Source organism: Aspergillus udagawae (genome assembly GCF_001078395.1).
Source record: "Aspergillus udagawae IFM 46973 DNA, scaffold_11, whole genome shotgun sequence".
Taxonomy (NCBI): domain Eukaryota; kingdom Fungi; phylum Ascomycota; class Eurotiomycetes; order Eurotiales; family Aspergillaceae; genus Aspergillus; species Aspergillus udagawae.
The window spans coordinates 60,609-84,280 of NW_025091274.1; the positions used below are offsets into that span (position 1 = coordinate 60,609).

Genomic DNA, 23,672 nt, shown 5'->3' on the forward strand with positions numbered 1-23,672 from the left:
ACATGCATGGTCATGGTCATTCCAAGTGCTTTATTAGGTCTAATGACAATAGTCTTCAGGAAAAGGCTTGATTTATTATGCTGAATGGAACGCGAAATGCTTTGTTATCATCAATGCATAATTCAAATTGACTGACTGAGCCTTACAACCAAGCAAGAATCAGTTGCTCTCATGAACAGCTGCGCTAGTCTCAAATCGACATCGAGGTGCGGATCAATTCTCGTTCAGAAAAAAGCACACCAGCCGATATACATGGCCGCTAGGTTTCTCTTGTCTGTTGCTTGTGTAATTAGTTCATCAACATGGCCATCCACTGATAAAGGAACCGACTCTCCGGGCAAAAGGCCTCGGAGTTTATTGCGAACATTCTCGAGCACCCCAGCGGGGGTCTCTGGAACACTTGCATGGGTGCGACGCTTGAGACACGTCAGTATAGGAAAATCATTGAAGGCGAGTTACTTACCTTTCTTCCGATGAAATCTGTGGTTGGATCGTGTAAGAAAGTCTCCAGCACGGTCATAAGTGCATCCTCGTTCTGTCGCAGAAGGCGAAGGCTGATTTCACATGTCCTTCTGAACGGTCCTGTGAACTAGAGTTGAGCGAACGCTTCATCCTTGATAGAATCAGGAAACAAACCATTATACCCATAGGCCCCAAAAGCATCGATCATGTTCTGGGTGAGACGGAATGGGACCAACTCGGGTTTGTCGAATGTTAAGCCCTATTCCAATCAGTCTTGGGTGTCTGGACAACGTAAAGAGTTACCTTACCTTATCAAAAAGGCAATTGAAATCAACATGTATTACACCACCTGTACCTTCCTCAAATAGGATATTCTCGCCATGCCGGTCTCCCAATCTGCCCAACTCTGATGTCAGTATGATTAGAGATACGGAGACTGCAATCGAGGCCAGCATACCCCAAGACGTGTCCGACCATTGACATAACTGCACAGGACCTCGTATAACGGAGTCGTGCTGCAAACCAGGCCCCCGTATCTGGGAACATTTCTACAAACCACTCGTGCAAGACTGGAGGGAATCTGGGAGAAATGAGCATCGATATCACGGGTATAAATTATTGGGAATACTCACTTCATCAGGACTTTTGTTGTGAACAAGTGAAGTTTTGAGGCCTCTGAGCATGCTTCGTTAAGATAGTGTCTGATTTCGTTATACTGTTGTTGTGTTAGTTTAACATCAATTGACGATTGGCTAGTTGGACTGTTTCATACGTTCGGCATGATACCTCTCTCTTTAAGGAGTTTGATAATGATCTCTCTCAATGTTCTCAGATTGTCTACCCACTCGATTAGACCACATTCCTCATTCAAGGGCGTAACGGCGTAAGTCTTGATATCTAAAATCCCTTAGCATTGGACAATAAGCTTTAGAAATGGCACTTACACATGCGCCGTTTGCTCGACTCCACATCCCTCTTTAAAAAGCGGTTAATCGTGTTATTGAATTCCATCAGACGCTGGTCCTTGCGGAGATCATCTTTAGGTTTACAGAGGACGTTGTAAATTTTCCCATCGGAGCCTCGAATGCTGATTTTCCGGGGCTTCTGCAGTGAGTTCAGAACTTGGGCATCGTCAAGTATGGCTGTGAAGCGTTAGATATCCCAATCAATTCTCTCAAGTAAATCTGAGGCGTACCATCAATGGTCGTGGGGTCTCTGGGGAAAGCCCTGAATCCCTTCAAATATTCGGTCTCATGGCTGGCCGGAAGACTTGGAGTCAACATCGCCTGGAATGGAACAACAAGTCGACAAGGGGCAACTCTGTGGCTGAACCCGAGATGTCGGGCAAGATGGATTTTTGACGCCTTCTCCTCAATTCGTGCCGTGCATAGTTTGAGCATCTCCTCTGAGAATTTCTGTCCTTGATTGATCATTCCCCGCATGTCCAAGGGTAATTCTGTTTTGGACTTTTTGTTTGCCTCCTTTGAGATTATTTAATATGTGACCTCGGCCCGGCGATTTCGCGCACTTACAGTGATTTTATGAAGACAATTGATGCCCCTAGAAGCTCGATCCTTGGAGGATGACTTGACAACTGCAAGGACTGTCCATAGCCCTTGCTGGGGAAAAGCATTGACTACTTTCGCTACAATCCTGGTTAAAAGCTCGTAAACCATGGCATGGGGATGGCATATCCGAGCAACCACTTGAGGAAGGATCGTGAACAGCTGCCATTGTAAGCAGGTCTCTCAGCAGAAGCAGAGAGCGGATAAATGACTGACCAGCGCCGCGGGCATTCGATTCAGATATTTCTTTAGCTGTGAGTGCATATCATCAAGAGTTTTTTTCCGTTGATTCAATGTGTGCGTCTGGAACTCCCTACTAAGTTGTTCAGCGTCTTTTCGAGTGATAAAAGTGTATCTGGTAAGGAGGGAAGTCAATACTCATTATCACCCCTTTTCGGATCGAAAGGTTTATCAAGCGTGGCAGCATGCTCTAGCCAAAGGGTCAAGATTCTGGGCAGTGATTGGAATACGTATTTGTTCCCGTGCGCTAAGGAGCGAAGATAGTTATCAATGACAAGTTTTGAGGCTTCACCACTTAAGCTAGAAATATCCTTTAGTCATAGTGTTGGAGATCAGAGAAATACACTTACTATATCTGAGCCTCTTTTCCTAAGGGTTTGGCCTTCTCAGACTCCAAAATCTTGTTGTAATGTTTGCCCAGGTAGTAGTGCGCCTTTTCCCACCTGTTGCCCTGTCAGTCCGTTTGATAATCCTGGAATAGTGCGGTCATACCTTGAGTGAAGTTTGATCGCTTCTCGGTACCTTTGTACGATCACGTCGGATTGGGTCTGTCCCGCTCTGTCCGTCCATTTCGCTAGTAACAGATGGGCCTGGCGCATATTAGTTGCTCCATGCCATTTCACAGAGGATAAGCAATGGTACATACCCTAGCAGCAAGCAAGTTCTGTTGCTTTTCGCTTTTTGACCCACCGGATGAGGACGCGTCGGAGGCAAATTCATTTGCAGCTATTGCACCCTCCAACGTCTGTATGGCTTTTCGATGATGGCCATCCTTCCAAAGAAGACGGGCGTGTTCAATAGTAGCTGACCTATCTTTCAAACGAGCGGCACGAAGCATTGAGTGATAGGCCTGATTGGTGTAATTGCCCTTTCGCGACAGACGTGCACTAGTAAGCCAGGAACCAGCGATATCAGACTCCATGAAACCATGCCTATGTGATTCATGTCAGCATCCCTTCAGATGAACATTTATGGTATAGATGAATCCCACGTCAATTCCATTGTGGCTCTTCTCAATCCAAGCAGGTACTGCTTGTCAGCTATGTATCCCCCAAGGACGTCAAGCCGCCGACTTAGTACATCATGTATACAAGTGAGCGAGCTGTTTTCGCAGCCCTCACAATCGGAAATAAGTTCCATTTCAGTCAAGGCATGCAGCTTGAGGATGCTGTCATGGCAAGATTGTAGGGAAGTGACAGAGTTCACAGTCAGCGATTTGGCGACACTGAGCTGCAGATCATGAATGATGTTACGGAATTCAGCCTTGTTTCCAAGTCGAAGCGCACAAAGAGCTGATCCGACCCCAATATTGAAGTCTCCAGTAATTTCCGGTGAACGCATTTGGAGGTAACTGCGAAGCTTATCCCAATTTCCTGTGATCCAGGACGCTTCCACAGCAAAGGGAAGAAATCTCGAGGTTGAGCCTGCTGAATCGAGCGTGTCAAATCTAGCAATAATGGCATCTGAACCGGATTAGTTATCGACAGTAGTGATCGCAGCTCTTTATTGGGAGATTACCCTGTTGCCCTGACTCTCGAAGACACGTAAGAAGATTCCACTGTGCTTCAACATTGTCGGGTTCTTTTTCGACTTGCAGTTCGTACCAACTTTGCGCAGTAACCCATCTGCCTGCTTTGCGGTGTTCGAGGACCTGTTGGTCAATGTTCAGCATGTGCAAATGAGTCGAAATACCCTCAATACCATCGGGCTCATCAATTTGACTGTAAATCACTTGAAGATGTTGGTAGAGAAGCTCAGCGCTCGTGTCGTCGTTCTTCTCGGATTGACTTTTGAACCGGCGGATATATTGTTCCCAATGGAATAAGGCCCTAGAAAATGATTTGCATTCGACCGCTCTTTTCGAAATGACTTCTGGAGGTATTGAAGTCAAGAACGTTTCCACAGCTTTGACCTGAGACGAATATGTTTCGGATAATGAATCTCGATGAGAATCTTTGTGAGATCGGCCAGTATGTGATGTATGATTCTTGAGGCTGTTGAGGAGCTTCTTTTTCCCCTGCAGCCACCTTGAAAGGTAGTCCAAAATTTCAAAGACGCTCTGTCCTATCGTCAGAGGAAACTCAAGTATGTACAGACCTTATGGATACAGAAGAGAATGCTCACCTGACTGCATAGTATGATGGCTTCATGAACCCGACTACCTGCTTCGGGAAGTGGATGGGAGAGTATGGTTGTGAGCTCACCCTGCAAGTCCAGCCTCTCCTCCTGGGTTCCACCAACTATACGATTTAGTACGGCGAATGGTAGGAGAAAGCTGGCAATTGAAATGTCTTGACCCTTGACAATACGACTGCAAACGCTAAAAATAAGCTGCGCGTTGTCACCGCTTCCTCTTTGCAGCAGATCCTGCACAAAACTTCGCAGCCAGTCGCCATGTGTCAGGTCTGTGGAAAATATTGGGAATTTGCAATGCGATCTTATGGCACCAACTGTGACCGTATACTTAGACGTGAGAAAGGGGGTCAAAGTATTGCGCACAGTCTCAGGTAATTCTGACCAACGACGGTACTTTTCGTCCGCTTGAATATCTCGGGAGCGTTGGGTGACGGCCGAATCGAGGTTGCAGAGTCTGAGCAGGTTTTGCATAGCGTAGGCAAGAAAACCTTGGGCCCTCGTATTGGAGGCTGACAGAAAGGCTTGAACCAGCACATGTTGAAGGAAGAAAAGTACGAAATCAAAGGTCTCTTCCATTCTGTCGAAGTTTGATAAAACGAGAATATCCTTCTTATCTTTGACCGGATCAACTCGATTTGGATCCAGACAGCCTAAAAGACCCAGACATTGAGCCGAAAGAAGTGTTATGCTGTCGCAACCTGCGTTGAACTTGACACAGCAATCCAGCAAGGACCTCGTTAACTGTGCAACAACGGGGTCAGGCTGTTCACTTAGTACGGACTCATGCAAGAATTCTTCATGCCTTGAAAGGCAAGGCAACAACTCTTTCAATGCCTGTTCCACAACAGCGGCATTCTCACTTTGGCAGCGACGTCCAAAAGCCGAAAGTTGACTTCGAACATCCATCTTCTCTTTCATCTTACTGATCTCACTTTCAAGCGCAGATAATGAAGAAATCGAAGCCAATGAGGGGATGCTGCTGAAATTGGTGTGCACAAGTTCACTGTGGCTTCTGAGAATATATCCAACCAGTTCGTGGGCAGTCTTCCTGCTCTGATCGTTAAAAGCGCTCCAGTATCTGATCACCATTGAGAATGTTTGATCAATGAGTGGCTCAAGCTCTTCTTCGTGCAGAGAGCTGACCAACACGCTCCAGGCTGAAAAGGCATGATCACTGAGCTCTTCGACGCTAAGTGCGGAACGCAGGCACGCACATATCTGCAATTTTAGATCAAATTACCGACTTAAAACTGACGGAATGTTACAGCGACTTACCTGCGGTAATGCGCTGCTGATATGGCCACGGGCAACTTTGATCATTTCACCAATGGCCAGAATATTTCGCCTCTTTTCAATTAGAGGCTGTCTTATCTGAAAGTCGTTGATTGCATGCGCGAACTGCGTGATTATACCCAGAACATGCTCCTCGATGAAATGACAGAGCAAATTGGCCTTCTTAGTAGCAGTAGATTTGCGGGGAACTAAGGCTGCCAACAGGTGAAGAGCTCGATGAAACTACGTTTATCAGATTAGCACAAAGCTCATTGTAAAAAGGAACTGGTTCTCACATGCCCGTGCGCCTTTCTCACTTCCCGAGTCACCAAGGCCTTTTAACAGATCACAAGCAATCAAGATCGGCTCTGTTCTAACCAGCTCCGCCAAAGTACGTCCCCCGAAGGCGGAGTCAATATCGGATAGAACAGACATGATCATACCTTCCGGGTCCGACCATGGTTGGCTCATCAGAAAAGCAAGAATCGTTGCAAGGTTGTTCTTCTCGGAGCAAATGTCGAAGGGCGTTTTGACCTCCTTATAGGCTGCACCAACCCTCGTAATGACGTCTCGTTTTCGAGTGAGAACAAGGTACGGCAGGATGTGAACTTCAGTTAATCTTAAAAGATCATCTACATTCATTCCCAGTAGATCACAGAGTTGCTCGGCCATGTGAGGACGGGACTGGAAATTCTTCACCACCGTTATCGACAATGTTCTCCAGAAAGGCCGGAACAAACCAGCAGGCGTCACAGAGAGATGCTGAGCAAGTTTAGAAAGCTAGAAGAACTTAGCAGATTACCATCAAATCAAGCATGCGGCCGCCGGTCAATTTCCAAATGGTAAAAGGGGAGAACACCTCGAAACATGAATGACTGAATCACTACATACCTCAGTGTACGCTACTGCGCAAATGAATGGATTTGAATGGCCCAAGTACTCCAGTAGACGAAGGAGAATGATATTCATCTCTTCATCGTCGGAAACCCTGTGGGTTTCGGTTAGCCTTCGGAAACAATATTTACTCGATGTTAGAGGCATACTCTGCAATATGACATAAGGTCAAGATGCAAGTCTCATGCAACGGGAGTTCTTGCTTCTCAGAGAGGCTCCGCAGCCATTCCAGTATGACAACAAAGTTGCTTCGACGAGTTTCAGCGTTGATATCCTTTCGAACAAAAGAGATCACCAGATGCCTAAACATTATCAGCTCCTTGATGACTGTAGAACAAGAGGGGTAGTGGGGGAAGCGAAACGTAAAAAGAGATGAAGGCAAATAGATAATCAGAACGAGATTGCGAGATAGTAATCATACCCAGTGACTATCCTCAGCTCTCTAATCGAACTTCGAAGCGAGTGTAAACACAAGTCGCCGAAAACAGAGGATTTCAGCTGCAGGTAAGAAGACTCAGGAGGAGCGTGAATCAATAGCCTTCGCAACGCGCTTATTGCTCTTATTCGGACACTGGAAGCGCGTGTGAGTCTAGGTAGAACGAACGTGAAGATCCCACATAGCTCATGAACGTCACGGCACTTCGAGGCGGGCTCAGAACTAGCCGCTCTTTTCTCACTGTCACACACACTGCAAGATAGCGAGCTTTGCAGAGCAGCCTTACTCGGGCTTGATAGGCTTCCAGCCATCGCACATGCGATCTTACCCAGCATATAAAAAAGGTCGGATTTCTTTTGCTCAGGGAGATCCACGAACGACTCCCTTGAACATTTGCGGTCAGTAGTCCAAAGGATATATCATGATATGCTTAACTCACGAGATAGCACGATTGAGGTTTCCAATATTTACGGATTCCTGGCAGCCCAATAGCTCAAAAGTCTCGCTAATAAGTTCATGGGCTGTGTCAATGTGGGCGGAGCCTTCTTGTGGCCGCGGAATGCCGTAGAGTATAGCATGTTGAACCACTTCATCTTGTCGACCCATTTGACCAGTAGTATTTGGCTCTTGCAAATCGACGCGACTCCGATTTTCATCTCCAGATACGGGTCCCATCAATATTTGCAACACAGCCTAGATTGGAATTTTGTAAGTTTCAAGAGATAATTGCTGAAATATTTTCGCATGCCTACCTGAAAACCCGGCTCAAACGACTGAATAGTGCCCTTACTCTTGAACTCAATCATTGTTGGTAAAAGAGCGGCTCTCAACTGAGTTACTACTTCTAAACGATGTTGAGACGCGTCGATCAAACTGTCAAGAAGCCGGCCCAATTCGGCCTGAAGATGAGGCATCTGAGTCAGTTGGCTCAATGTGACTAACTCGCTACAGATCTGAACCCAGGGACGTGCCAGACCCGATCGTGGCGATAAGAGACCGGACATATCAGGTTCAAGTGAGCGAAAAATATGTAGACTGGACGTAAATTGTATACAAATGCGTGACTTGATCTCAATATCATCTATCGAGGCGCGCACCCATCTATGGGTAATTTTCCATAGACGTTCAATTCCATTTATGATCCAAGCTAGGTCTTGGTGAAAGGTAGGATCCTTGATGCTCGTGTGACTATGGATTGCTCTTTTTGGAACAAAGGAGTCCAGTAATCGAAGAGCAAGGGTAAGTGTTTGGGGAAATGTTCCGAGCGTAATCTTCTTGCTCAAAAGAGCTCGAGAAATATTGAGATTGTCCAGGGTCGGGAGGATTGCACACTTCACCGCCGGTATCGATAGTCTAACCTCAGACATATGCTGTCTCGACAAATAATGATGACTCTCAAGCGAAAGGAAGATTTCTAGAACACAATCAGCCAGAAAATCATACTCACGTCTAATCATGTAACTAACCATTCGTGCACGCTCGAAGGAGTGCTAGAGCGGAATAGCAGGAGGGCAATGACGTTATATGCTTATAATGAGGACGGGTGATGCTGGAGAGTATGCAAATTATTCTCTTTCCTATGTTATTCGCCTCCCAACTGAGCAAGCTTAGCAATCGTAATATTAGCCATGCATACAGGGGTACGCTCGCATTCTCTCCCAGAATGGTTGGGTCACATATTTCACCCAAAACTTGCGGTGACCTTTCAAGAATTGTTTGAACGATATCCAGGCAGTCTAGTATCTGGCCTTCAGAATCTCCCTGGAGGAACCTATCGCCCTTGACACAAGGCTCGACGCCTGCTTGCAGCACGATGCAAATCAGTCTGCTAGCATCTGCGGTGCTGTCATCTAGACGCAATTGGCCGCATTTTCCATCCACCAGCTCTTGACGCAGCTGCGAGAATGTTTCCCTGGTCAAGTAACCGTGGGCACTGTTTCCTTGAGACACCAGCTGTGGAAGTTGAGCTGCTAGAATCGACGAAGCTGGTTCCGCAGACCCTGACAAGCCGTTTTTAGTGGTGAATTTATAGGAAACCCACGACTCATTGGTCGCCATATGTGTAATAGAGAAGCATCAAAAGCTCTGTAGCATTGACTGAAGGCGTTAGAAGCTGAAGATAATTGAGTGCTTATCGAAGGGACGCGCCCCACCAGAAAGGTTATTACAGTAGGTAAAAGCGTAAGGTACGCCGTAGTAGTTTGTATCAGTTGTGTACAGGTACTTATGGTATGGTTACAAAGTTGCAAATGAATAACCCATTCTACACTAGGTAGGTACATAGCACCGTCTTAATAGTAGCGCTTTGTCTGTGTGTTGATACCTAAATTATCGCAGATAATAACATCATCCTGGGGGGCACAGCCATAATCAATGGACTATCATCTGCATGGCGTGTAGTGTTGTGACATCACACATTAGATACTGTATCGGGCTTTCCATCAGAAAGGTCTTAGCAAACATCCACTTACGATTGTCACTCACAAGTCGTGCAGATTGCATTTAATATTCTTCTACTTCTCGGACTTTTGACTTTTGTATCAGGCTACCGATGATGTGTCAGGTCAGAAGTAAAGAGGATGAGTTGAATCGAACAGTGGCGGGATATGCTCATATCGCCAGTTTAAAATCTTCTTCTAGTCTAGATATTATTGCACACTCACCAGGCAACGACACATTTACGAATCTGAGTCTCTCTCCATATCCTGGCACAATGGAGGTTCAAGGTGAGTTAAGAACGGAAATTTCCATGGCAATCACTTCGGTGACAACTTCTCGAATTAGAGCAGGAGGATTCAATGCATGCATATTTTATGAAGCAAGCCTTGTTGATGGTACAATACCTCCCCAAAGGCTGGATCGAAGACGCTCACAAATACGCTGTGTAGGGCGAGAAAGCGCTCGAATCTGGCGAAACGCCGGTTGGATGCGTGTTGGTACACGATGGTAAAATAGTGGGTGCTGGAATGAATGACACCAACAAATCAATGAATGTACGTCGTGGTGCTGGGTTGAGACAAGCACTCTCGGCCTATCATCAAGTTTTCTATCTTGCTCATACAATGCGTATTGAAAGTCATGATGCTGCTGCACGAATAGTTCTGGACCTCGGGTTGTTTCATTTCTTTATTTCATCTTCTTTATAGCTCACTGCCATTTAGGGTACAAGACATGCCGAGTTCATCGCCATTGAAGAAATGCTCCGGAACCACCCCAAGTCAATACTTCGCTCGACGGACTTGTATGTCACAGTCGAGCCATGCGTAATGTGTGCTTCCGCTCTAAGGCAGTATCAAATACGAGCAGTCTATTTTGGCTGCGCCAATGATAGATTCGGAGGCACAGGAAGCATTTTGTCGTTGCATTCTGAGTGAGTATGTCTGTGTCTTGAAAACTTGAGCCGTTTCTAAACTGCTACCTATGTCAGCTTCACGATAGACCCACCATATCCTGTCTATGGAGGATTATTCCGCAAAGAAGCAATAATGTTACTTAGGCGCTTTTATATACAAGAAAATGAGAAAGGTAAGCGTCCAAAGGGTTTGGCGTATGCACGGATTTGAGAGATTTGCTGACTCCGTTGAGCGCCAAAACCACGGCCGAAAAAGAATCGAGAACTCAAGACGATGCTCGAAGACGATAACGCTCTGAACCTTGCCTCTTAGGCGAAATGGTGTCATGCAGTCGTCGCCGAACTTGCTACTTCGTAACCATATTGCTGAATGCAGATTGTTCATGTAGCTGTATTTCGAGTACATGGAAAGAGCATTAGGATACAAAGGATTCACAAAACATGTTTCCGTGTCGGGAACTGACAAGATTCGACAACCCTCTACAAGCACAAAGACTCAGGAAGAGCCGGCTGTCGTCAAACGCTCGGCTTCGAGTTCACGCTCAGCTTGTTGGTAATATTTTGCTGTGTCAACACCATGCTGCCATACCTTAGCGAACTGCATTCATAATTTTGAGGACAGTGATGAAAAATAAAAAAAAAAAGGCTTACCTGGTCGTGATTGACGATGTTAAACCAAGGAAGGACATGAATAAAAAGCTGTGAGTACCGCGAATTCCTGGCCGCAACGCCTTGTAGGTAAGAGGATACTTGTGATGTACCGTATAGCGGCTCGCCCTTTTTGACCTTGTCGACCATTTCCCTCATGTCCATTTCGACCTCTCGGGCATTTTCCGTGAATCCGTAGAAACGGTCTATGCTCGGGTTAATGCGTGCTACCAGAGGGTTTCAGTGCGTCGACGTACTGCAGGATCTCTGGTAAAGTATGTGTAGACCTCCAATCAAACCAATTGCTGTCGCCAGCCGCATCACAGGAGCAAAACCTCCTCGGCCCACATGGGAAGGGCTGACCCTCTCCATAGCCCAGAATGCGAGAGGGGAGGCAGCGGCCATACCCCCAGCGATTGCATAATCAGAAGGTCTAGCATATCCGAAAACTCGTCTAAGATGCCTATGTTGATGTGAATATCTGCTTCCACAGTTGAGCGCTTGAGCGAAGGGTAGTGACATACGGATCAGAGTCGATGAGCTGCAACGCAAGGTTAGCGATTAATGTGAAGCGAAAACAATTGTATAGGAGAGCAATTGGACGCACCGGGTAGTCGGTATTAGCCCGCTTCGGAGGGATAAGAGCGATCTTGCCTTCAGGAGCCATGGTGAGGATACCGGAGGTGTATATGCCCTGAGGTTCACTTTTGGTCAACCAGATGGGCGGTTTGTCAGTATAGATGAACCTTGAGGTGCAGCACCGAGATTACCCTTGACTATTCTTGGACTAGTCGAAGATTTATGCTTACTAAGCATGAACATAATAACTAACTCCATGGTTGACTTGCGAGATCAACCTACCTTATAAATCAGAGCGATCATACATGATGCAGATCTGGCAAGACTTGAGGTTACGGGGTACTTGTGGATAATCATCAACTTGAGAGTATTGAGGGTTTCTAGATGACCCTGAACGCCTCAGTAATGGACTAGAGAAACATTTCCAAGAATTTGGAGAGGATTTCAGGTGAACGTAACACTTTGTATTATAAAAGAAAATGTAAGGTAATGTTTCTGTCATGTATTCAATACGTAAATTGGCGAGTTCTTCGAGCCTAACCAAAAATTGATATATTGACATCCTACGTATATCAGAACGCGTCAGAGCCTAGTGACGCGTAGAATAATCCCAATTAGGCTGCATAACCTTCAAGGTTAGCAAATATAGTGTACTCTGCTCTGATTGAAGACATTATTGAATTCCCAACTGCCATTCTTGACAAAAATTTCCAGATACACGTCATATCTTCTGTCTTGGCCGAAAATACAGATCTAGAGTCATGGAGAATGAAGGCACACTACAAGATGGTCGACCAGCATCACCGAACCGTGCAGACGATCTCTTTGATTATGACTTCGGCTTGGATGAGCTGTGGCGGGAGACCCCGAATGTGCTAAATAATGGCACTCCCATGCAGTCTTCTGCGCGAGATGAATCAGGACTCGGTTTAGGTCTAGATGAAGAGGTCAAAGTGACCAAAAAGCGGCAACCTGTTGCAAAGCTGGATGAGAGTCGGTAGGTTGATTTATTAGGCTCAATAATGAGATAAGTGCTGAATCTTCGGTGCAAGCCTACTGTCACAGCCTGGTATTCCAAAGTTGCGCCGCACAGCCAAAAAGAAATTGAGATTCAAAGGGAAAGGGCATGAGGTGGGTGAAGCAGAGAACGCCATTTCTGTATGTGTTGCAATTCTAACTCGCATTAATATTATAGTTCTCCGACGCAGCACGCTTGTTGAACTTCTACCAATTGTGGCTTGACGACTTATTCCCCCGTGCAAAGTTCGCGGATGGTCTTGCCATAATTGAGCGACTCGGCCACTCTAAACGCTTACAAGCGATGCGAAAGGAATGGATAGACGAGGAGAAACCAAAGGTCACGTCAGAAAATCATAATGATCCCCTGCAAGCCTCCGAATCATCAGGAAGTCGGTCCGATGATCCTGTTGTAGCATTTGATGGTCTCAACATGACGGATACAAAACGATCGAGAGGGGATATTGCTGGTGACCATACGTCGGATGCAGAGGGGATGCATAATGAAGACACTTTGAATTCTTCGCGACAACGCGAATCAGACGAGGGGCTCTTTATGACAGATGACGATGATGTCGCGCAGCAGCCCGATAACCTGGAAGCTCCCGACGACGATGAATTGGATGCACTTCTAAAAGAACAAGAGCTACTCCTGATGAACAATGCCTCTACCTGAAGCTAATGGCCAACATGTTGTCGAAACCCCCTTTGAACAGGAAGGTTCGAAGAATTAATTGCATGACCTAGAATGATTACCGACAAGAACTTTCCTCCAATCGTAGGATCAAGGATGAAGTTACAGAGCTGACTTATCAAAGAGTCCAATTTTTCAAGTTCCTAGTATAACTTGCATTCAACATGATATTCCTCAATTAGCTGGCGACGAGCCATAGCTGCTCAGGGGATCTATCTAGAGCCTTTTCAATATTCCTTTTACAGGGTACGTGCATGGGCTACTAGTTTACTCCGGAACGAAAGGTGTGTGGTGATAACGTTGACAAAACAGTGCCGACAATAAAATAGAGTACAGAGCCGATCTTTGAAATAAGTTCGCATAGAGCCGACATGAGTTAAGATGGCATGGTGTATGGTGAACTAAAACCCAGGATTCATCTAGCATTGCGCCCAAACACGCCGAAGTTGAGCAGTTTCGGATGAAAATAGGAGGAGAGGAGAAAATCCTCGACGGGTGGTAGTCTTTACACCGTTGCTGGTTCGGTAAAGACGGAGAACTGTCCACCAGCACCAGCCCAATTCAGCTTCTTACCGCGTACAGCAGTATTCTCCACGACAGTCGCAACCTCGATATCATCTTGAGTGCCCTGGCCTGTTTGGTAGGTTGCTGAAAAGCCCCACGACCAAGCGCGACCGTCGACGTCGATGGCAATTGAATGATCAGAGCCAGCCGCAACGACAGATGCTTTGATACCGGGAACAGGGGTCGGCTCAATCAAGATCCTCGGCCGTTCACGTTCGTCCTTCACGACAGCATCATCTGGAAGAGTATCGATCTTCAGGCCCGTCTGAAAACCATCCAGGCGTCCCCACACAAGACATTGACCATCCTTGGAAACAGCAAGCGAGTGATGGGCACCACCACATAGTTGAACGATATTCTTCCCAGAAAGTGAATCCACGACAGTTGGGTGAATAATGGCAGCCTCATCGTCGCCAGCTCCCTCACGAATACCCGTTTCACCAAAGCTATTCAAGCCCCATGCATAGACCTTCCCAGTCGTGTCGACGGCGAAGGAATGAAAGGCACCACAGCTGACATGGACGATATTCTTCGGTAGGCCAAATTCACGCGGCTGGAGGCCGTTCAACCTGTTGCGCTCGATGATGCGGCGGCCCAATTGGTTTTGTTGACCGGATCCCCAGGAGAATACCGCACCCTTCTCATCCAAAGCGAGGACGTGGTTATCACCACAGGCAAGGTGCTTAATCTTCTTGAGGGACGGAATCAGCGTGGGAGTCGGCTGAACTTTGTGTTCGGCATCAAAGCCTAGAATACCGTCGTTGCTCTGGAGAGACCCCGTTAGCGCATGGTTGAGGTGACATCCTTACAGGAGGGAGAGAGAAAAGAGCAGAAAAGAAATTAGCAGGAAGAAAACGCTGCGTGTTACTCACTCGGAAGGTTCCCCAGCCATAGACCTGGCCATCGTCAGTGAGAGCGAAGCTGGAGCTGTCACCGGCAGCGACTTCGACAAAGACGGTCTCAGGAGGAAATGCGTCGGACGAGACGGCAGTGGGAGTCGCTTCATAGGGATTGAGACCGCTGTCATCATCTGAGTCCGAGTCCGAGTCCGCGTCACTTTTGTTGTCATCCATGTCCTTATAACCACCCTCCCATGTAGTGTCGCGCCCAAGAGCACCTTGATCGTTGACGCCCCAAGTAAGGATTTTGTTGTCATGCGTAAGGGCGACGCAGTGCATGCCGCCGACAGCTACCTGCACCACACCGACCCGATCTGCTGGCAAGTGGGGATTGAGGCGCGGTCTCTTCACATCGACCGCATTCTTCGCCGCGCCGAGCCCCAGTTCACCAGAGCTACCTTCACCACAAACATAGACGTTCAATCGTGCAGTGGGCGCATGGTTGATGACCACCTTGGGTTTCGGCTTCTTGACCGGAGGCTGAGTAACACGGGCTTTTTTAGTCTTGAAATCGGGCTCCTTATCGACTTCTTCGGCCTTGCGCTTTTTGGTAGCAGCTGCCGCACTGGCACTAGTGGCCTTAGACTTGCGCGACTTCGCAGACGCATCAATGGCTTGAGATTGTTTCTTCGAGGTTGCTTTAACTTGAGAAGCCGCAGTAGCTTTCGCAGGATGGCCTTTGTTTGCAGCTTTCGCAACAGTAGCCTTCTTGGTAGTGGTGGTCTTGGTTGTGGACGTCGAAGGCTTTGTGGCGGCCTTGGACGCGCTTTTTTTGGGAGGCATTTTTTGGATTGGGTGAGTACCTTTTCAAGCGGAAAGGAAATTGGAATATTATACAGAGTGCAGTAGAGGTGATGACAGATTCACGAACGGAATAATTTGGGAGATGTAGGAAAGGAAGAAGAGAAAGATAGAGAAAGGGAGAAGCGTAGAAGAGTCGTAGAAGACTGGCGCGACAAAAGAGTAGAAGGCTGTCTTGGGATTCTTGACTAGTGCTTTTTTATTGTTGTTGTGTTGATCGGACTGTCATTGTTCAGGTATTTTCATTGGAGGGAACATGTCCGGGTACAGAGTATTCCGTGGTATTGTATCTAACTATTGATAGGCTGTAGCGCATACATTTTATCTAGGTACTATTTAAGGGACATTCCAATTTTCAAAGATCCATCTCAAAGCAGACAACAATACTCATGAATCGTGATTGAGAAACCAGAATAATAGGCAGGGCTATTCTATGGAGCTTCGATTTACTAGTCACTATTATTAATACTAGAAGTCAACTTTAGTAGATCAACTCACTTAGTCATGTGCTCAATACAGAAAGATACACTTTTGGATCTAGCCCAGAAACTGTTAATGCTGCTATAAGTTTTAAATCACACTATTTCTCTATGTTCCTATTATTATCTAGCAGGGTTATTCATGACTATCATTACCATCGTTAATGCCTGCCTTATAACAGTGCTAATTAGCGTCCACCTATGCAATGGTAAGCGCAGTAGGACACAGCCCCCCAGGGATCTCATGATGCTGCTCTGAGCTAACTCTCGCCCAGCATGGCTCTGGAGTCACTAAACTGAGGCAGGCGATTGAACTTCTAGCCACCAGATGGAGCAGCGCGAATTTTCCCGCACATTATGACGTTCTGCCCTAGCGGTACCCATTTTATCTCCCTTGGATTGAGGGCGGCATTCGGTTTGCCTTGTTCATCTCGCTTTGAGTCAGGACTCACTCCCACTCCGCCACGACCCAGGTATGTCGGAGCAACGGTGACAATAATAGAGTCAATGAATTCGGTGTATTCGGGATTCAAGAGTTCGCTCAGAACAGTCCCACCGCCTTCGATCATAAGACTCTTGATGCCCTCAGATGCCAATGCGCGTAGAATAGCTTCCCAGCGCAACCGCCAATTCTGGTTGTATTCGACTATACGCAGGAAGTCCCCTCCGTAGCCTTTCAACATCATCAACTTCTGCGGATGGATCTGGGCTCCGGGGGACACGATGACCCACGGAGCTTTCCCTTTGCCCTCGACTGCAGTGCGAAGCATCCTGCACTCAGGATGAACTGGCCATCGTCCCGTCGGATCGATAACCACAGGCCGCGGTTGCCACATTCTCCCAAGGCCCCCAAAACCGCCTGCACCTTCTAATCTGCAGTTTAGTCCCGGGTTGTCGGCTAAAACAGTGCCCACTCCGATGAGTATCGCGTCGTGGCGTGACCTTAAATAATGCGTCATCAGCTTGGCTTCTGGTCCCGAGAGCACTGTCTGCATTCCTGGGAGAAGAGATATCTTGGAATCCATTGATGATGCATATGACAAAGTGACATGGGGCAATTCGCGCTTCTCGTCGAGTCTCGGAAGGTAAGAGTCAAGGAATTCCAACGGAAATTGAGGAAACGACAATGTATCTGGCGGTAGAGGGGACGGGGCTGTTAAGTTCGGTGGCTTTCTAGCGATTTTTGGCTGATTTGTGTCGCTAGCAATCTGAGCTCTCACGATCCCGTGCCCTTTTTGATATGTGTAACCTTCGTGCGGCACAAGTTTGACTTCTGGATTTTGGATGCGCCATTTTGCTGAGACATTGCGGACATCCGTGACTGTACAAAATTTACCTCCAGCTTCAATCAATTTTTCAGGTTCCTCTTGAAATTTCGTGTAAATGGAAGAAGGCAGATAGCCCTTGACCGCCTCTTTTCGCGCAAACTCCATGAGCCCCGAGTTCCGCTTTACTTTGTCTATATAGTCAAGATCATGGGAGTGTACGTGGCTGCTACCGGGTGTCCGCGCAATAGTGACAGTGGAATAGGCGCCTTCAAACCGAACCACCTTGATTTGGAAATTGCACATGCCGCCTTCTCGAACGCGTTTCTTGCGGGGACGTTTGCCCTCCGGCAATGGACGTGTCTCTGATGTGCGATGGGTTGGACGTCGCAGACGGCACATGTAATAGTCTGTGGTGCAATGTCCCTCTTTACTAGAGTTTGACCGTTGCTTCACCCAGACGTTATCAATGAAAGGCCAGTATGTCTCGAACTCCTCAAGGCTGATTTCAATAGGTTCTTTGCACTCAAACATGACTTGTCGTATCCTTGCAAGATTGGGAGGATTGTCGATAAGGCTATAGCTTGACATTGTGTCTTGATTGGTACTGGAGGAAAGAGACACATCATTGTTATTCACTTGTTCAACGATATCACTTTGTGAAGCCACACCGGTTTCTGTACCACCAAACCCTGTTAATCCTGGTAATTTTCCTATGGAGTTCCCAGCGTGATAGTGCTGCGATTGACTTCCGGAAACCGTGTCATGGTGTGCAGTGCTGCTGTGGCCTTCTCTCTCCACGCTTCCAGTCAGTCCAGGTCCCAATCTAGGGATTGGCCGAGCCACATTTTCATTGTTGTGCGAAATTCCTGTTTTTTGATCAGATTGTATTGGCTTCGAGCTTGAGTCAGAGGCATCGGAGTGGTCATGATCCATGTCGAGTGAGCAGTGTCGAAGCCAGGTTGCAGCTCAATGCCGTAGCAAGTTACATGTACGGATGGCCCCACACCCAAAGCCGCAATCTTATCTGTTTATAGGCTTGTTAGTGCCATTAGTACTCAGTAAAGAGTATCTAGCTAGTATGAAGTACAGAATACAGATTAGGTAATACCTAGTATTACCAGAGTACAGATTTGTTCTTCTCTATTTTTGACGGACAGTATAAATGCACTTAGGATTTCGCATGTTCTTTCTCGGGCTCAGACGCGAGAACCGTCTTCGATTACTACAGAATACGTCTCAAGTTGCTTGAAAGAGTGATTGCCTGGTTAAGTAGGCCTTCGTAGATATCTGCACTTGGCTCCCGTCACTTTAAGAGCACGGGCTACTACTGAATTCCCCCGAGGGAATGAGATAGAAAGCTGAGGCGGGCAAGGGTGAGAGAAGAGAACGCGAAGAACAGAGGAAGTATGGATTGAGATACCTTATTTGATCTTTGACTCTTCGCCAAGCTTAGCACGATGCTGCTGCTACGCAGTAGCAACTAATGAAATTTAGATAATTGGTTCTTCACAAGCAGCGTTGTTTGATTTTGAATACCTGAATTCTAAGGTCTCAGACGCGGACTACCTAGCCAGAGACTCCAGATGATAACCCCTAGTAAGCCCCGATATCCGCTCCGGCGCGAGCAAGAGTCTCATAAACTCTCGGCGGTAATTTGTACTTAACCATACCGGAGAAAATCATCAGATCCTTGGCCATGACGAGTAAGTCATCAGCTAGGCCTTGCCTGGTCTCGTTCTCATACACTCCAGAACTCAACCTTGCCCTTTCATGGCCAATGCAAGTAATGCTCCACATTATCACGTGCCCGACGTTACGTGCAATGATTGGAGGGAAAGACGAGAAAGCTTGAGCAGCACTTCGAATGAAGGAAACCGAGCCCCGTGCACGCAAGGGTAAGATGTTCAGTTCATTAATAGCCTGAGGGAAAGTTAATCAGTGGGAGAGAACGAGAACGAGGTGTGAAAGTGAAAAGGGTAGAGACTTACATCCAGAGCCGGCGTCCATTGGCCTGCTTCAACTTCTCCCTTTGCCTCCATCATTCTGAGCAATAAACCGCAAGCATCACGATTGATCTGACGGATTCGCTGGTAATAAAGAGCGTTTGTATTGTAGAGGCCAATCATATTCTTCGCCAGAACCACCGGATCATCCACTGCTGTAAGACTTAGGCTACTTCCAGGTTCCGCGGCCTCTCCATGTTCATCACTGGCATGCTGTTGTAGATCAGTTCGTGGCCGCAACGGCTGCAGCTTCAAACCAGGGCCGCCTAACTCCATTGCTACAGCATCCGACAGTGCTCGGTTGATGATGTCGATTACGCGGTCATAATCCTCGGCAAGGTGATACAAGAGGACTGCATCCGTTACCAGCCCCTTGTCATCGGCGATCGCAGCAGCTTGCATTGTTATTGTTTTCAAAAATTCCTCTTGATCAACCAATTTGATCAAGCTCATGCGTTGCTCAATCAAGCCCTTAATTCGAGTCCCATCTGAGCGGATATCACCCAGTAACTTGGCAAAATCCCTCGTCTCTAGAACAAATTCCCGCAATGCTTCGTGGCACACGGATGCTTGAGATTTGCCCAGAGAACCAGGGAGGTCGGCGTTAAGACAGAGCAAGCAAAAGTAATCGATCGCTGCCTCAACATATCCTGTACGAAACTCCCTTGTGTACTGGGTGATGAGATGTCCGAAATTGATCTGGGGGTATTGTTTCACAGTAAATGATACTAATTTTGTCAGTAGACGTCACAGGGAAGTATGAAGCTTGGGAAGAAATGCTTACAGATTTCTTCCGCAGATGTGTAGAAGTCTGACACGCGTAGCAGACCATAGTACGCCAAGACGATTGCGAAATGCACCGCACTGACTGGCGCATAAGAGCCGAGGTATGAAACTGCTTGTTCGAACATCCCTCCTAAGATCTGCAGTAGAAAGAAAATGCCGTAACCACCGGATGCCTCCTGGCCCTTGCCAAATATGCGCTGACCGATCTCTGTGATATCCGTCTGGATATCCTCGAGGCCAAAAACATCCCCAGCGATTTCTTCGGCACGGTCGTCTTCTCTGGCCAGACTGAATTGAAGCCACATCCAATCTTCGACACTCTGATTTATACCCTCCAAGCGCCTGCGGGCGAGGTCGCACCGGCCAATGATCTTGTAACAAGCCATGCGATACGGATCAACGGTGTTATCAGGGGCATTGCGTGAACGCTGTTGGTATTCACCATTAATCTTTTGCTGCAAATCTCGCGGTAGCCGTCTCTTTTGTGCATAAGTCGTCATATATGTCACGAACTTGTGATCAAGGGACCGGAAGCCAGGATCTTGGCTAACATATTCAGCCGCCTCGGTGATGAATCCGCACCGAAGAAGATAGAAAATCAAAATCCAGCAATAATCCTGCCCGACCATCTGTAGCTCCGTTCCGTCTGGTGCAAGATCTTTCCTTGCCGCTCTCAAGCGAATATAGGCTCGAATTTTGTTGATAACCGTCGGAATCCCTCCAAGTTGCGCTTCTCTAGGATTCTTTGCGATCATACTCTCGACTTCGTTGTAAAATACTTTCTCTAGGAAGGAACGAGAGCCCTCGACTATGCGTTTTTTGAGGTTCGTTGCCCGGCGTGAGTTCGGTATCTCGTCCAGATAATCCTCAGAGAACTGTCGCTCTCTCACCGTACTAGGATCCGAGAGACTGGTGGTTCTCGGGGGCTCTTTGACGATACTGATCAAAGCTCGGTACGCATCAAAAAGCTGGCAAGGTACCTAATGAACTTAGTCAACCTTGGGATCATGGCTGTATCACCGTAACTTACATCACCACCAGCATGTCGCTCCACTTCAGCGAATTCATGAAGAAGCGGAAACACTTGTCCTTGTATCCGGGCGGAATTTAACAGCTGAACTTTTTCCGCGTAATGGCCCATTTTTTCGCGTAAAAATCGAAGATCTGGGGAGTGAGTTCCGGATGCATCGCCGCTTTCCAGGGGATCCTCGAAAAGCTGATGACTTGCTCTACCAGTACCGGGGTTACCTATGACTGACTTTCCCAGGCCGGATCGTCCGAAAACACTCCGGCGGGAGACGCCCGCAGCTTCGTGGGAGGGCAAAGAACCAGTTAGTCTAGAAGGTCTGGTTGAGCGACCGAATGAATTTCTCACGTCGCCAACAGTCCCATCCTTATGTGCCAGTCCAAAGTGCTGAAAGATTCGCTGGCGCTGATCCTCCCAGTCTAAATCCACTTTCTCCTCCAGGAATGTATCAAAGTCTCTCTGAGCTCGAGCAAGACTTTCGGCAATCATCACTTTACGCCCACGCTGTTGTATGCTTCTCAAGAATTTCTGGTTATCAGTGTCGAAAACCTCCTGTTCCTTTGGAGGGAAACCTATGGAAGCCTGGGGATCTAGTGCTTTGAGGTCCCGTAAAGCATGTCCAGGCGACACACCCGAGGCGGCAAGAAGATAGTGGCTATAGAAGATAGAGATTAGCGGAATCATCCAACTCATGAGCCAACGCCAGGCTAAGGCAAAGCTTACGCTTTACTGGTCGAACCAGGGTGCAGGCGGTCGCTCAACCCTCTACTGCCGAGCTCTCTTGCTTTCCTCCGAATATCATCAAGGCCAAGTTGAAGGCTGGGTAAGTCTTCGAAATTGCTGCCTTGGCCAACTGACGCAATCGGTCTCTTTTTGCCGCGCTCTAGAAGGCTGTTGAAGAATGCGGGCTGAGTGGTTTGGCCAGAAGGTCGTGAGGATTGTCCCAAACTCATCTGTGCTTGATCTTGTCCAAAGATCGAGGACTGAAGGGGCTGCTGCTGGGTTGGCGGCTGATTACCAAAGAGCGAAGCATTCGGTGCAGCTTGAGTTGTGGAAGGAGTCCCAAAAATACTCGTTGAATTGACAGCTGAAGCTGAGCTCGTCGGTTGAGTTGCCGCTCCTAGGCCACCAGCCCCGAATAAGGAGCCAGGGTTTGTTGAAGACATCGAAGCAGTGTGCCGCGTTGGACTTGGTCTCGGATACGCGACGGTGAATGAGCTTGATATTTTCGACAAAAAGAGACTGAGCCACAAGCTGTGGTCATTCAATTTGGGCGATGTTACCAAGCGTTGGAGCAGTTGATTGGAAATTTATATGAACGTGGGAAGCTCGCAGACTCATAAGAATGTGTGAAACAGAAGTAGATGAAAAGGAACAACGTAAATGAAAAGAAGCTAGCAGAATAAGACCTTACAACTGCTTGCTGGTCTTTCCAACTGCTGGAACAGTCTGTGTTTACCAACTGTACAAAATATTGTAGTAACCATATAGTGAAAACGGCTTATTTGCTGCGCAGCAAGCCATATCGGAATTAATGTTTCACCGGTTGCTTAGATTTGAACCTTATAATAATACCCTTTATCTAGTAGATACTCTTGTCAACACTATGAGATTTACACAGAATAATTAAGGGAAACAGTGCTCCGTATTTCTTCATCCTCTTGAATACCCACGCGCAAAGTGCTACGCTTGGATAGGTGGTTTAATTAAGTGAACACTTAAGTGGTCAGCCTTCAAGATGCCTGTTTTCCAGGCAAAACCATTCCGGCGTGCGACAACAGCCTCATCATCGCTGGGAGAACGGATCGGCGCCGCATATAGAGGAAGCCTACCGAAGCATCCTTTTCTACTCTTTGGTCTTCCATTTATCATGATCATTGTTGCGGGTTCTTTCGCCTTAACTCCAGCCGCTGCTCTAAGATATGAAAGATATGACCGAAAAGTGAAGCAACTCACACAAGAGGAAGCTATGGAATTGGGGCTCAAAGGCGGAGATGGTGAAGAGGGAATTCGGAGAAATCCACGCAGAAGAGTTCTTGGAGATGAAAGGGAGGAATATTATGTGAGTTGACCTAATTCGGATGAGCTTGTTCCAAGACTATTATTGACACCTGCTCAAGCGGCTCATGGCCAAAGACCTGGATAATTGGGAACAAAAACGAGTCCAGAGGTTTAAGGGTGAACCTGACGGGAAACTTTAAGCTTCTTAATAGCTGAACAACGCCTTCTGAATGACAGGCGCTACTCTTACTGGTTTCCAGCGGCATATCCTCTTTGACTACCAGGCTTATGTTGGCTGTGCCAGACATAAGGGAACCACTTTTGATGATTAACATGAATTTAAACCCCAATTTTCATCTTAGCGAGAGGCCTTCTATTTTTTCTCAACTCTCGCATGGGGGATATGTCTAAAGCTAAGCCATTGAAGTATATTTTTCCATCTTAAACTCAAGCTGAGCAAGCTAATTTGCCTTAGTTGCCATGGTGTCGTTTAGACCTCCATTTCATGCCTAGTTTCTTTGAATCATGTGTAACAAAGTGCTTATTATA

The 23,672-nt window shown here is 47.1% G+C and overlaps 7 protein-coding genes across 7 annotated transcripts; 2 read left to right on the forward strand and 5 right to left on the reverse strand.

The window, feature by feature from the left end:
* Positions 1-224: 224 nt before the first annotated feature.
* On the reverse strand, positions 225-9,063 carry atrA (protein kinase MEC1; the record flags this gene model as incomplete). The annotated part of the gene is made up of 26 exons (XM_043296075.1): positions 225-416; positions 464-582; positions 637-721; positions 771-858; positions 920-1,042; positions 1,095-1,177; positions 1,235-1,359; positions 1,407-1,604; positions 1,658-1,943; positions 1,995-2,189; positions 2,244-2,340; positions 2,406-2,567; positions 2,618-2,710; positions 2,760-2,857; positions 2,914-3,199; positions 3,259-3,730; positions 3,786-4,326; positions 4,392-5,621; positions 5,679-5,918; positions 5,976-6,455; positions 6,567-6,663; positions 6,719-6,871; positions 6,991-7,389; positions 7,445-7,698; positions 7,758-8,419; positions 8,472-9,063. The coding sequence occupies 26 exons, from the start codon at positions 9,061-9,063 to the stop codon at positions 225-227; spliced, it is 7,350 nt and encodes a 2,449-aa protein (XP_043152010.1).
* Positions 9,064-10,853: 1,790 nt separating this feature from the next.
* Aud_002074 (putative NADH-ubiquinone oxidoreductase 21 kDa subunit) lies at positions 10,854-11,672 on the reverse strand (the record flags this gene model as incomplete). The annotated part of the gene is made up of 5 exons (XM_043296076.1): positions 10,854-10,937; positions 11,009-11,211; positions 11,263-11,468; positions 11,530-11,546; positions 11,613-11,672. The coding sequence occupies 5 exons, from the start codon at positions 11,670-11,672 to the stop codon at positions 10,854-10,856; spliced, it is 570 nt and encodes a 189-aa protein (XP_043152011.1).
* Positions 11,673-12,345: 673 nt separating this feature from the next.
* Positions 12,346-13,277, forward strand: Aud_002075 (Chromosome segregation in meiosis protein 3; the record flags this gene model as incomplete). Its single annotated transcript, XM_043296077.1, has 3 exons — positions 12,346-12,581; positions 12,637-12,715; positions 12,780-13,277. The coding sequence occupies 3 exons, from the start codon at positions 12,346-12,348 to the stop codon at positions 13,275-13,277; spliced, it is 813 nt and encodes a 270-aa protein (XP_043152012.1).
* A 523-nt stretch (positions 13,278-13,800) lies between these two features.
* Aud_002076 (RCC1-like domain-containing protein) lies at positions 13,801-15,541 on the reverse strand (the record flags this gene model as incomplete). The annotated part of the gene is made up of 2 exons (XM_043296078.1): positions 13,801-14,625; positions 14,732-15,541. 2 exons carry the CDS (start codon positions 15,539-15,541, stop codon positions 13,801-13,803), a joined length of 1,635 nt encoding a protein of 544 aa, XP_043152013.1.
* An 814-nt stretch (positions 15,542-16,355) lies between these two features.
* Aud_002077 (RibD family protein) lies at positions 16,356-18,239 on the reverse strand (the record flags this gene model as incomplete). The annotated part of the gene is made up of 1 exon (XM_043296079.1): positions 16,356-18,239. One exon carries the CDS (start codon positions 18,237-18,239, stop codon positions 16,356-16,358), a length of 1,884 nt encoding a protein of 627 aa, XP_043152014.1.
* Positions 18,240-18,899: 660 nt separating this feature from the next.
* On the reverse strand, positions 18,900-22,288 carry nic96 (linker nucleoporin NIC96; the record flags this gene model as incomplete). Its single annotated transcript, XM_043296080.1, has 5 exons — positions 18,900-19,226; positions 19,295-20,037; positions 20,094-21,075; positions 21,126-21,777; positions 21,846-22,288. 5 exons carry the CDS (start codon positions 22,286-22,288, stop codon positions 18,900-18,902), a joined length of 3,147 nt encoding a protein of 1,048 aa, XP_043152015.1.
* A 704-nt stretch (positions 22,289-22,992) lies between these two features.
* Positions 22,993-23,323, forward strand: Aud_002079 (cytochrome c oxidase assembly protein COX16; the record flags this gene model as incomplete). Its single annotated transcript, XM_043296081.1, has 2 exons — positions 22,993-23,184; positions 23,243-23,323. The coding sequence occupies 2 exons, from the start codon at positions 22,993-22,995 to the stop codon at positions 23,321-23,323; spliced, it is 273 nt and encodes a 90-aa protein (XP_043152016.1).
* Between the last annotated feature and the right edge of the window lie 349 nt (positions 23,324-23,672).